Source organism: Orbicella franksi, chromosome 10 (assembly GCF_964199315.1).
Source record: "Orbicella franksi chromosome 10, jaOrbFran1.1, whole genome shotgun sequence".
NCBI lineage: Eukaryota > Metazoa > Cnidaria > Anthozoa > Scleractinia > Merulinidae > Orbicella > Orbicella franksi.
Window position 1 is genome coordinate 17,061,193 of NC_138154.1, and position 12,549 is coordinate 17,073,741.

General features: G+C 40.4%; 1 protein-coding gene across 2 annotated transcripts; it reads left to right on the top strand.

Annotated features, from left to right (window-relative positions):
• Window positions 1–1,205: 1,205 nt before the first annotated feature.
• On the top strand, window positions 1,206–12,180 carry LOC145499384 (secreted frizzled-related protein 2-like). Of its 2 annotated transcripts, XM_081478904.1 has the most exons (4): window positions 1,206–1,232; window positions 6,592–7,202; window positions 7,600–7,674; window positions 10,867–12,180. In XM_081478904.1, the coding sequence occupies exons 2-4, from the start codon at window positions 6,713–6,715 to the stop codon at window positions 11,196–11,198; spliced, it is 897 nt and encodes a 298-aa protein (XP_081335030.1). In that variant the 5' UTR covers window positions 1,206–1,232; window positions 6,592–6,712; the 3' UTR covers window positions 11,199–12,180. The 2 variants fall into 2 exon arrangements, with proteins under 2 accessions (XP_081335030.1, XP_081335029.1); XM_081478903.1 differs by lacking the exon at window positions 1,206–1,232 and having other exon boundaries at window positions 6,410–7,202.
• Window positions 12,181–12,549: the final 369 nt, after the last annotated feature.

Genomic DNA, 12,549 nt, shown 5'->3' on the forward strand with positions numbered 1-12,549 from the left:
TTATGACCTGTATTGGAGTTATCAGTATGAATGTATGAACGTGTTTCAACACGCCTTTCCCTTTTACTGGAACACATTCATCCGACGTGAACATTATTCTCAAACTCAAAAAAATCATGACCGTGACGGTGTTGGATATCTGATCTTGATAAGCATAGATTTTTTACGACTTTATTTCTCCGTTTTCTCCTTGGTTTTAGCTTCGATTGAAAAGATATATGAAACACGAAAGACTGTACTTGACCACATTTCCAAACCCCTCATATGTCGTCAAAAGTACCCCGCAACGCGTTTTATTTTCAACTCTCTTCTTGGTGTTTGGAAATATGATTAAACACGGTCTTTGGATATGCCAAATCGCGCCCGAATTCAGTTTGAAAGCCTTCGGAATTTTAATAATCTGATTATTTCCCAGATTGGGTAGCTAGGCCAAGCTATGGTTGGGATGTAACTAGATAACATTAATAACAATTCCAATGATCCGTGTCCAGAAGTACTGCCAAACGAGGTCAAACACGACTTGGCGGCCGCAATTGTGGTTAGAGTAAGTTTTTAATCCAATCTTTTCCCAAAACGACAATTCTGTGGTCCTTTTTCGTGGATATTATGCAGATTTTGGTCAATGCTGTTACGTTTGCAACAAAATTGGAATATAAACTAATTTATCCTCTTTTAAACTAATTTAGACGATTTTGTCGAAGATAAACTAAAACAACAAAAAAGAGCAAAAGCTTAATAGGAATTTCCATCGAACTAGTCACGTTCCTGACTTAACTCATTACATTTCCTGAATTACAATAGTCTCCGCAACTTTGGATTATCAGAGATTCTTTCGCGTGGTTTATCTTGCCCTTTAGACCTTTTTTCTTTACCAATTTCCTTTGAGACTTGCCGGCCAAGAAAATTTTCTATGCTTTTAAGGGAATCAACCTCGCGACATTTAGCAAGAATAACTGAGAAATACAAACACCATTAAAAGAATTATGCAATTAACAGCTTTACTATGAAATAAGTCGCTTATCACATGGAAATGTTTATTAACTTAAAGCTTTCCTTTTCGGATGTGTTGAAAGTAACATTTTCGAGGGTACGTTCCGAGACTTAATTATAATGAGCTTTATTAATGAAATGTCTGGCTAAGCACGCCTATTAAACCCACTGTGGCTAGAATACGTTCTTCAGTTGCTCAGAACGTTCGACAAATTTGTCGGTTGACTCAAGGCGGAGTGAAGGTAAGTTTATAGCAATGTACCATGTAGGACAACAGATACTTTCTTGGTAGTTTCGATGGAAAAAGCTGAACATCAAATTGCTAAAATACGGACTAGTCGTATTTCTTTTCCTACTTTTTTTTCTGTCGGTGATAACTATCGAGGTTTCATTTTCTAATTAACAGTTTCCGTCGAAGTAATATCTTAATTCCAGTTCCCTGCAGTTGTCCATCTTGTTAGTCCCATAGATTAGTCCAGCACACTCTGTCTGAAAACGTAATTGAACTGAAACTCTGGCAGTTTTTTCATTTTAATTTCGTCAAGCTGTCCAAAAGCTGCATATAGAGTCTATTGAGTGCCTTGATGACAAAACGAAACTCATTATCCTCAAAGAATTTATTATCTTTCATAGTCAAAGATAGATGAATTTTGTTATAGGTATTATTATCATTATTATTATCATTATTATTATTATTATTATTGGAAACGGTGTGGCAAAATTTGTTATTTTACAATTGTTGTTCTTTCTCCATAAATAGCTTTAATTGGTATGATGATTGACAAATTGCCGTTGTTTCTCTTGTTACGGAATTTCTAATTCCACATCTTAAAAACAAAGGTTACTTACTATTTTAGGAAATAACTTTTCTAACCGTTTTTTTTTACGTCTATGGTATTAACATTTATTCAATTATGAGCTGTTATGCGATATTACCGAAGCCACTATTTGCCTTCACCGGACGTCCCGTTCCCCCATTTTTCCGTCAGTTTCGCGCTGCTCCCAAGCTAAGGCACTCAGAAGTGTACTGTTTTGTTCAGAAATAATTTCAATTCATCTTTGGGTGTGAATAAATTCAAATGGATAGTAACAGGAGTGGTAACGTTTAAAAGCAAAATACTTAAATAGGGTCAATTTAAGGAGTTTCCTAATTAAGTATGGGACCTATGTCATTAGTCAGCCTGAAAGGAACACATTCTTGCTAATGTTCTTGTTTGGGAACGCAACTGCCCCTCACAAAGGTTTTACAAGAGGGACAACTACACGCGGTCAGAGTGATCAAAATCCAACTTCTCAATTATCGGTTCGTGCTACATTTAACCAGCGTGTTTCGAGAATAACCAACATGACCATCTCAGCTTAGAGTTCTCTGGAAACTGCAGGAAAAGGAAAAGCTGAATTTTATCCTTGACTTTTAGAGGTACAGTCTGCGGCAATTTTGTAGCAGTGTAAAAGGTTTGCTAGTTTTCACACTGTTTAATTTGTCTCTCAGATCGTGAAATAAAGACGGGTTGTTGACCATGCGTGAGGTCAAGATGGCTGGATATCGGCCAAGATCCTTTTTACGTGTTTACGGACCGAGACATCTTCCAGGTCCATAAACACGTAAAAAAGAACGAGGCCAAATATTCAGACATGTTAATCTGAACAACCTTGGTAATTAAATGATTTAATTACCAAATTAAATGATTTATTACTGGGCATCACTGGGCACCACTTTCTTGATAGATGGAAACAGAGGTTAATCCCCGCTCCGGTAGCCAATTGCAGTGCAGGATTTGGCTATATCTTGCTAACTCGTGGAACTTGCCACGTAACAATAAGCGATAAAAGTCGAAATTTCCCCTCACGTGCCGGTAGCCGTGAGTGGAATTGCGCACGGGGCGGTTTTTTTGGCGGTAAATTGTTCGCAGAAAACTTCTTAATTTTTCTGACAGATTACAGATTTTGTCCGGCGGTTTTCCGCGGGAAATAAGAACAACAACAAGAGTTACAAATAACACAACACTATCTTATGTAATTAATCTGTCGATATACTCTACAGTAATATGAGTGAAATTTCCTCTGACAAAATGAAGAACTTAAAACTAGAAGAAAAAAAAAGCCGCTTTCATTTTGGTTGTTGGCCAGCGCTTCAGTAGCATGGTTAAAAACTGTCGACAGTCGTATCTTCAAGGACCTGTTCTGTGCACATCGTCGAGTTAATAAACTTATTTATACTCTGACCGTGGGTCCTTCTAGTCAGATTTCTTTCTGAAGGGACATAGATGTGATTTCAAACTTCAAGTAACCCCTCTTCAGAGCATGTTGGTGGTTACAATCGGCGCGTTCGCTCTGTGCCAACTCTTCTAATTAGCTCAGAAAGTTATGTTCTTTTCCGCCTTGAGTTATTTCCTCGGTGAGAAATTTCGATGTAAAGGCAGTGAGTAAAGTACAGATCTTGTTAATCACTTTTTCCGAAAACCCTTTTGAAATTAGATCCACTGCCCCCTTGAAGCATGTATTACTTTTGTTAGAAATGTCAAAACAAACGTTAAACTAAAAACAATCCATGGGGCCATCACAATAAGGTTTATTGAATTTTTCGGAAATAGTACTTTAGATTTCAGATTCCATAAAAAACAAATTCTTGTAGTGAGCCCTTCTCTCAGACATACATTCTTTGGTTAGCCCACAAATACTTTATATTTAATCATTAAATTCGTATGCGTACCTTTCTCTGAACTAAATAGACATGTACAACCTGTTTTGTTTCACCTCGGTTCGCTGAGCATAATGTTGCACGTTTTCCGCGATATCGGTTTGGCAAGAGCACAAAAGGATAAAATTCTCGAGAGTGTACTTGGCACCTGGTTCTCAAGCGCAAACTAACTGACAAGACATCCTTTGTGACATTTCAGTGGAGACTGAGAGGGTGTGATCGAAAAAGTATTTCTGTCACTGCAGAAGCACATTTATAAGTTATAGGAACCTAAAAAATATTCTCTCCACCAGGTAGTTAGTCTGCTAAGGATTTTTTTTTCTGCGTCTCCTTTCTACAATATGCTTGATAGTCTGATAAGTTTTGCTTGAGTCGTCAAATGCTGTAAACTCTTCTTTTCAACAAATTTGGGTTAACGCCAGTTGTTTAAAATAAAGAGTTATGTTGTAAAGGAAATGCTAAAACTATTTGCCGTCTTTGAGGTTAGGAATTGCCAGCCTTGATTCACTGAACATCTTCATAGTTTGCTGTCTCCCAGAATGTTCAAGCCGGACAAACGCAGGTTTTTCTTTGTTCAGCCGGAACTTTGAGTCCTTGCCAGCCGGATTAAAGTAACGTTCTACGGGTTACGTGCAATGTGACATTCATTTCTTCGCCGGCGGTTTCACTCGGTGCGTTGTTGGGAGAGCCGCCGTCCTTCGGGCAAAGACATAGCAGTCATTTTTGAAACCGCAATAACCACTTAAAGTAAGTGTCACTTTCCACCTCAAATCTTTTGCGGTATTGGAGGTTTCCCTCGCCTCAGACACAACAACAGATTACAGCCTTCCTCTTTCACCCATAAGCTAACCACCATCGTGACAAGAGCTGAAAAGAATTATCCCCGTGTTACGCTCGACATGTTCCTCGCCAGAGCTACTTTCTGTTCGTGTTAATCAGCAGGCGGCTCGAGCGGTATTTCACGAGGCAATCCATTTCTCTCGTCCAAACTTCGGATCGCTCAGTTCAACAGGGAAGTGCCCGCCTGTAGGTAATAGTTTCCTTCGGCAGGTGTCTAATTGGAGAGTTCAGGAGTTGCAGTTCAGCTGTCGCCCCAAAAAAGCAACAACAGGAAAGTTAGAAACAGAGAGCTTTGTCACGGTTCCAAAACAAGACTAAAACTGATGATTTAATAGTCCTGCTATCTGATTAACCATTTCCCGGCTTTTATTAATAAACAGCACTTAAAGTTGTCTACATACTGCACGGTATCCTGGAGGAAATGACCGAAATTACTTAGAGATGCATGTTCAGACGGAAGCCACAGTAACAGAAATGCTGTAACACAGATTTTGTTTTTGACGCTTGGGCACAAATTTGAATTGATCGAGGTGATACTCGTTCCGACGCCTCGTTAGCATCCCTGCTTATGTCGCAACTCCGGGGATTGTAACTGATAACAGTTTCTCCTCTAGAGTTGTAACGAGAAAAGAACATGAGGCTCCGTGTTCTTGCATTTTTTCTGGAATGGTAACAAGCAAGAGATTATAATCTAGAACATAATCTCTTGTAACAAGCCAATGTAAGATGTAGAAACGGAAAAAGGGAATGTGGTAAGGTTTGCTCTTCAATCACTCGTTTGAGCATACAGTGAGATGTGACAACTGAGGCTAAACGCAAGCTGGTCCTTGGGCCTTTTGACAACCACTGCCTCAGACAACGAACGACAACCGAGCTACGGGGATTGCTCGTGAACGTCGGAATTCTGCCGATACGACAGTCCAGACACGGAATTCGAAGGTTTCCAGAAAAAGCCACACTGTTATAGGTTATACTATCATATAAGGCCCACTAAGTTTTGATTCACGACACTACAAAATTCTCATGTAAAATTCTCTTAGGCTTGGCCAGGAAGATTTATACTGATTTGACAAAATTTCACGGGAAAAAAATACGGGATAGATGCAATTTTGTAGAACGTGCAAGGCCGCATAATTATTTGCATGGAAGCTATTTTGTGGTCTTTTGCGGTGGCTTGGTGAGGAAACACAATTTTACCGGCAAACCCGGTCCTTTACAAATCTCAAACCTCAAACCCGGTGCGTCCCTTACAACCCTCAAACCGCTAATGCACAGATTTGCGCGGGGCCCACATTTTTTGCTCTAATCGGATTTGTTTCACCTGCTGAATTAGGTGACCGTTTGCGACCAGGCTGAAATCAAGAAGCCGGATGACGACCCCGACAGAGATTTAGCTCAGGCTAAAAAGCACCTTAATCAGTTTTGTTTGTTTAAATAATAAGTGGCACAATAAACGCTTTACACAAGAGAGGCCGGCCAAATGGCATTGTTATGTTCGAGCTATTGTCAATGTCTGTGTAGAGTTGATTGCCGGATTAGAGATGCAAAAAGCTGGCCATTAAGATTTTGTCAGCTTCAATGGTGTGAAAGCCCAACACATCGGTAATACCATTAACTCGCTCATAATCCACTTAATCTTCGTGGGAAGTGAAGCGAGAGATTGCTTGACCGCGGACGAACGCCCGGAACTTTCTTCCAACGAGTAAAACAGACCAAACGAAAGTACTTATCATTGCAATGCGACCTCGTGTTTTCCGTATATCGAAAAAAATGCATATTTTCCCTATTGTTTACAGCAATTGATACGATCGAATGTCACCGCACCGCTCTTTACGATGTGGAAATATTAATTTTCATTGGTATGTAAAGTTCGAAAGGTTGCACTAGTTTATTCAAACGTTGAAGCGCTTTTTCCATGATCTAAAATACGGTCTGATTGACGGGCTTTAAATGAGCTTCAAGACAAAGGCTCATTAACAATATCAGCACTTGCACGGACGACACGCGTAAATGTTTCACGTGCCTTTAGTGTTTGACAGTGTGGCTTTTGTGCTTTTCAGAAGCTGGAAATTTGATCAATATCCCAGAAGCACCGCCCACTGGCCGTTGATTAAAATACACGACTGAACGATTCCGTCTGGAAGATCGCGGATTTGTCGCACGTAGAAAGAACTCCAAATCATGTCGCTTCTTCTGAGGTGTGTTATCGTCTCCTTGGTGGTTTGTACTTCGCGGGCGTATACAGGCTATACCAGAGGACACTGCCAGCCGGTGCCGCAGTTTTGCAGGAATTTAACGAACGGGAATGGGTATGCTTTGATGCGCCTTCCAAACGCGTTCAACAACTACCAACTCAATGAAACTGTCGAGGCCATCAAGCCATGGCAACTTCTCGTTGGACAGTGTCATGCAGGACTGAAGTTGTTTCTCTGTGCCATTTACGCTCCGATTTGCCTCCACGACAAAGAAAGCGGCAAAGAAGTGATCATTAAACTCTGTAGATCGTTCTGCTCCAGAGTGAAGGCGAGCTGCGAGCCCGTGATGAACAGTTACAATTACTCCTGGCCAACTCACGATGCCTTCAATTGTTCGCAGTACAAGGACGACTTGATGTGTGTCCGAGAAGACTTTGTTGTTGCTCCCACGACACGACCGCCAGTGGTGCTCACAGGTACGCTACTAAAGGAGTGATTAGATCACATTAGTGTTCACAGCTTAATTTGCAGTTTAACGTGTCTTTTAATAAGGCGAAGACGATAAAAGCATTATAGCTTGGGCCGGGCAGTAGATAGACCTTGTATTTTCAGTTAGATAAACTTCGTATTTTTAAATTTTGCTCGACAAAACGTTGAATAATCTTGACATTTTGTTTATACAGCGCTTGTTGTCGTGCGCGACTATGCTCTTATGCTCCGCGAATTCGCTGGTAAAGTTGTGCTATTTATAATTTCAGACATTTCCTACGGAAAGGGCGCGAGGGATAGTTAACCTAGAGGAATGTGGTTCGCCATTTTCTTACTGACAAGCAGTTACTGACAAACAATTCTTTATTTTCCATTTTGCTCCAGATACCGACGTGGCTTGCAACCCGAAGTTAAATAGTGATGATGTCCTACGTGCGAAAGCCTGTAACAGCCATTTAGGTAAGACCCGCTTAAAACACCATCGTACCTTTTTTTTTTTATTTGCGCAAGCGTATACAGAGTCTGATTGAACTCAAGAATCACCCTTTTGCGGTTTCAATGTGTCTGTCCGCTAAAATACACTGAGGAAAACGGTACCAACTCTGATTCTCTCGTTACATAGCCATCAAGTGTTTACATCCTTTACATATCTAAGAAACGGTTCTCGCCAGGACGTGAGTACATCTCTTTTTGCCAAAATGCGTTTTATTTTATCCCCGGGAGACATTGACACAATTGGATTGTCGCGCGTGGGTAGGGATGGACAATTTCTCGCCTCAAACCTTTGAAGAGGTGTCAACAAGCGTACAAATGTTGGCACATTTTTGACGCCAATGCAAATCTTTAGACCACCAAATGTGCGTCTATGTTATAAGGCTGGGACTGTCCCGTTTTGCGATCGTTCAACCCTGCGAATTACAACCATTTTGAACGTTCTAATTTTCATTTCAGTCTGACAAATCAGCCATTATAATACACTTTGTCCTACTGGCGCAATTGTTGTTTGAGTTTCGCACACATTTACGATTCTTTGCAAACCAATACGCGTGATTATCATGACAAGAGAGTCCTTTCTTTCAGATGTCTTACAATATAATTGGGGCTGGGCAATGAAAATGCGCCTCGAAGTAAACACATGAAAATAAACCTCGAGGGCTTGGTTAAATTTGCAAGGTGAAAGAGAGATTTTTTGTGCGGCACAACTTTTATCATAATGTGTTTTGACTATGTACTTCATACACGCCGAAAAGGAGCAATGATAGAAAAGTCATTAGTATAAGTAAACGGCATTTATTACTAATGAGCGTATTTATTACATGTCTGTCAACTTGGCAGGCTTTGTAACACGCTATGTGAAAGCTGGCTTGAATGTCTGATCGAGAAAACGGGAAAGCGCCGGTGTTTCAGAACTGTGGTAGCCCTTTCTGTGCGCGAATAACCAAAATACGAAGGAGTTTCCTTGCAGAATGAAAACCAGATTGGCCTCGAATCTAACTTGCCGAGAGTGAAAAACTTTTGGCCTAGTACAAAGAGCTTCATTGTAGCTCATTACTTCTTTTAACAATTCTAGCTTTCGTCTTGTTGGTTATTCGCTCAGAAAGGAAAACTCAAGGTCAAAGTCTACTGTTGGATAGCCTTCGGAGGAAAAAATCCGACGACTCCTCTTTCAGTCTTGTACTTAGGACATTGCGTAATGTATCTTTTTCGTATTGCTCTAAATGGAACAATTAGACGGAGAGGTAAAAATATGAAATCCTGCAGTTGCTCGTGTAAACTACTGTAGTTTACAAAAATTCGGCTTGTTCACTAATTAGCTTGCTAGAGGTTTGTTTGGAGACGTTGGTTACGGTATTAAGCAGTTTACCAGGCTTTTGAACACAGAACCTCCCGTTTCTTATCAATCGGCGCGATATCTTCCTGTTGAAGTCCTTTGCAGTCGACCCGTTTAAGATAAACAGTGGTCAAAGTGATTCGGTGTCTTTAAGGCAACGATAAGGGCGAGTCAGGCAATAGTTCCAGCCGACCTCAAAGTACTCCGACTGATAAGCAGAGCAGAACAGATATCGAGAAATATTCTTTCACGTGTGATAACACATGCAAACAATTTATAGTCATGCAGATTTTGACCAACCCATGTTTTAATTTACACGGTGCTATCCATGATATGAAATTTAAACGTTTGAAAAATGAGGGTGATGAAGGTTGACAGATTCATCAGGTTGCGAGGTTCAAGAGGCCAACGAGAGAAGGAGTTGTCAAAACATCTAGAAACTACGCAGAAGACAAACATTTTTTTTCACAAGATCGACAAAGTTATTTAATTAAAATTTTTTTTTAAAGGGTTAGTGGCCTACATGTCTGCTTGCTCGATCAATTAGTTATTGCTGTCGATAGATGCGGAGTAACTCTCCTTTGATAAATGTTTTTTTGTGCTTTCTTTTCGATAACACAATATCCATTTAATAACTCTTTATTTTGCCAAAAATCGATCATTAACACAATCATGGGTGGCTCAGTTTACTGCAATAATAACAAAAAAAAAGTCGTGGCATAGGGAAAACAGACTGTGTTTTCGTTGTGAATCACACCGTCTGGTCTGAGTTGAAGTCCAATCAACACCTTCTGCCCAAAAGGGCAAATCGCTTTCCCATATTTGGAGGAGTCTTGATGCAGCTCACCTGTCTTTCACCAGCAACACAATCCCAAATGTAAGCACAAGATGCTGGTAAAGCACTGAAAAAACAAGCACAAGCACCACTAGTTCAACACATTTTGGTTTCTTAGTGTTTGCATGGCTTCCTTGCTTGCGACGGTTGAGAAACCTTAAGAGACAGGTCTGTTTTGATATTCTGTTTCCTCGTCGCTCTGTGGCGTAGTGGCCTAATTATAAGCGAGACGGCGTCAATGTGTGTTGTGCTTAGGGCATCATTCTTTACCCTAGTTGTCTCTCTCGAAGATGTCCAGTGGGTAACCAGACTGTAGACCAAGGTGCCACTTAGGGGAAGTGGAAATTCTCTCACCCGATGCAGTCTTGAAATCGTGCAAATAGTGTTTATGGCTTCGCCATTATATTGGGGATACCTTCTTGATTTTAAGCGCCTCGGTCTAAACTGCTTTGCCTGGACCATATGAATTCTCTCGATAGAACACCACATGGCACACTCGGCGAGCGGACAAGATGAACCAAATCCTGCACTACGATTGGCTACCCAAGCGCAGAGTAAGACTGCCCGATATATCCTGCAAGAAAATGTTGCCCAGTGCGCAATCAAATACATCCTTTTTGACCAGGCTTGTTCGGTCAAGATGAGCATATGTCGGTCACGGCCATTTTTGTGCGTTTATGGACTTCGACTTTGTCTCGGTCTCTAAACCTGGCCAATATCCAGCCATTTTGACCGAATAAGCTTATATCACATATAATAACACGGCTATATCATCATCATCATCATCATCATCATCATCATCATCACCATTATTATTATTTTTATTATACAGCTGTTCTGAAGGATAGCCGCTGACTTGTAGTATCGCGCACGTCATAACTTCTGTCATTTCAATCTCTGAACGATTAGACTAAGAGTGTAAATGTTCGCATAGAAGTTTCTTCTTTCTCGTCGACTGACACTGCAATTTGTTTTTGCATTGCAGCCTTCAGAGCAGACGTAACGAGTATCCGTGAAGCGAAAGGTTCGTTTGCGTTGCTCAGATTCAAGAGGCACAAGAAATCAGGCAAGCAGAGGTTAACACGGAACTCGCGGAAAGCCGGCAAGAAAGTCACGGACAGTCTTGACCGCGCGTTGATACCAAAACACCGCTGCCGAAACTTGACATCGAGAGTGAAAATAGATGAGACATATTTGATAATAGTTGACAAAAAACAGGGCAAGAAGACTGTCAGGTACATCGTCAAGGCGATTGTACCGTGGAACAAGCGACACAGAAGGCTGACCAGGAAGAGCAACGTGTGCAAAGGACGTTGAACAGCTTCGAGCAAAGGTGGTCGACGAAACTTGACGAAATGACCGAACACTGTTCATTGGAGAAAGCAGTTTTTGAGAAAGCGTCAATTTAAAATAAATTGAACGGTTTTTTTATTCATTTTCCATAAAGGATTTCTCTCCTAACGTGAAAGGGCCGTGTAGTTGTTCTTTTGGCCAGTTTTGGATCTGCTAAGTTTACTAAGCAGACACCTTCTTTTGCGATTTAGAAGTTCGTCATAATCAATTTTGTATAGGATTTCTTTTCAGACGACCTATAGCATTAGAAACGTTCAGAAATAACGTATAGACTTCTCAGTATAACGTATTTTTAGCGAGATCGTTTTGTATTTTTTCTTCCTGGCGCAGTAGGTCGTTTCAAAAGACTACCGTTTAAAAATATTTTTTATCGTTTTAAATCTCTCAGAACGTCGCAGACAATCCAATATAATTAATGAAATGGATGCGTCGCTATAAATGCATGTGTGTTAACTAAACTGGATATAATCTTGGATTGCTTGTTTTTGTACGGTGTAGGAACTGCGCTTTTTTTTTGTTATGTCTATATGTTATGTGTTGCACAATGAGCAGTTAGTGTAAGCCACGTATGTAGACGTATGTAAGCCACGTATACTAAGTGCCTTGTTTTCAAAATGATACTTTGAAATGAAGAAAATTCTGGGCATTGTTCATACCTTGTCTTGTAAATTAAGTTGAAAATCTGATCGTGTGGTTCAGTGAAACCACATCAAGGCTTGGAGAAATCAGACAAAACGTCTCCGTGAGGGTTGAGATGTCATTGACACACTGACGAGTGGAACAAAATACCTGTGTCGAGTGTGTTAATTTATTGTATAGTTCAGAGAACAACGCATTTATCACACGGTAGAGAAGATTAATATCCTTTGTTTTGTATTTTGTAAGCACAAGGTGCTAATGCCCACTAATATTGAGGGCAGTTTTATCCATTAAAGAAATATCATTCAAAAAGGCGATTGTCAGTTCGTTTATGCTTTCCCATTCTGTTCGGATTGTAACAGAAGTGAGAAGTCGACTCCCTCAAATCAATTTGCATTTGAACGTGGTACAGCTCAACAACGAGAACTAGAAACAAAACAAATATTCCCACCTGTAGCGATTTAATGCTCATTTTTATAGCCTCTTTCACAGCCAGAGGAACCTAAGAATAACTCAAGAATAAGGCTGGTTGGCATCGATAACTTATGACGTCATAATGGTAACAGTACCCCTGCGACTGAAGCTTTGGGGAATAAAACAAAGAAATCAAATCCCGCCTTAGGGATGAATAAATTATTTACTCTGTTTTATTCCCCAAAGTCTCAGAGCCAAGTTA

Coding starts and splice junctions, on each gene's coding strand:
- LOC145499384 (XM_081478904.1), top strand. CDS start 6,713: ATGTCGCTTCTTCTGAGGTGTGTTATCGTCTCCTTGGTGGTTTGTACT. Junction 7,203..7,599: donor ACCGCCAGTGGTGCTCACAG/GTACGCTACTAA, acceptor ATTTTGCTCCAG/ATACCGACGTGGCTTGCAAC. Junction 7,675..10,866: donor AGCCTGTAACAGCCATTTAG/GTAAGACCCGCT, acceptor TTTGCATTGCAG/CCTTCAGAGCAGACGTAACG.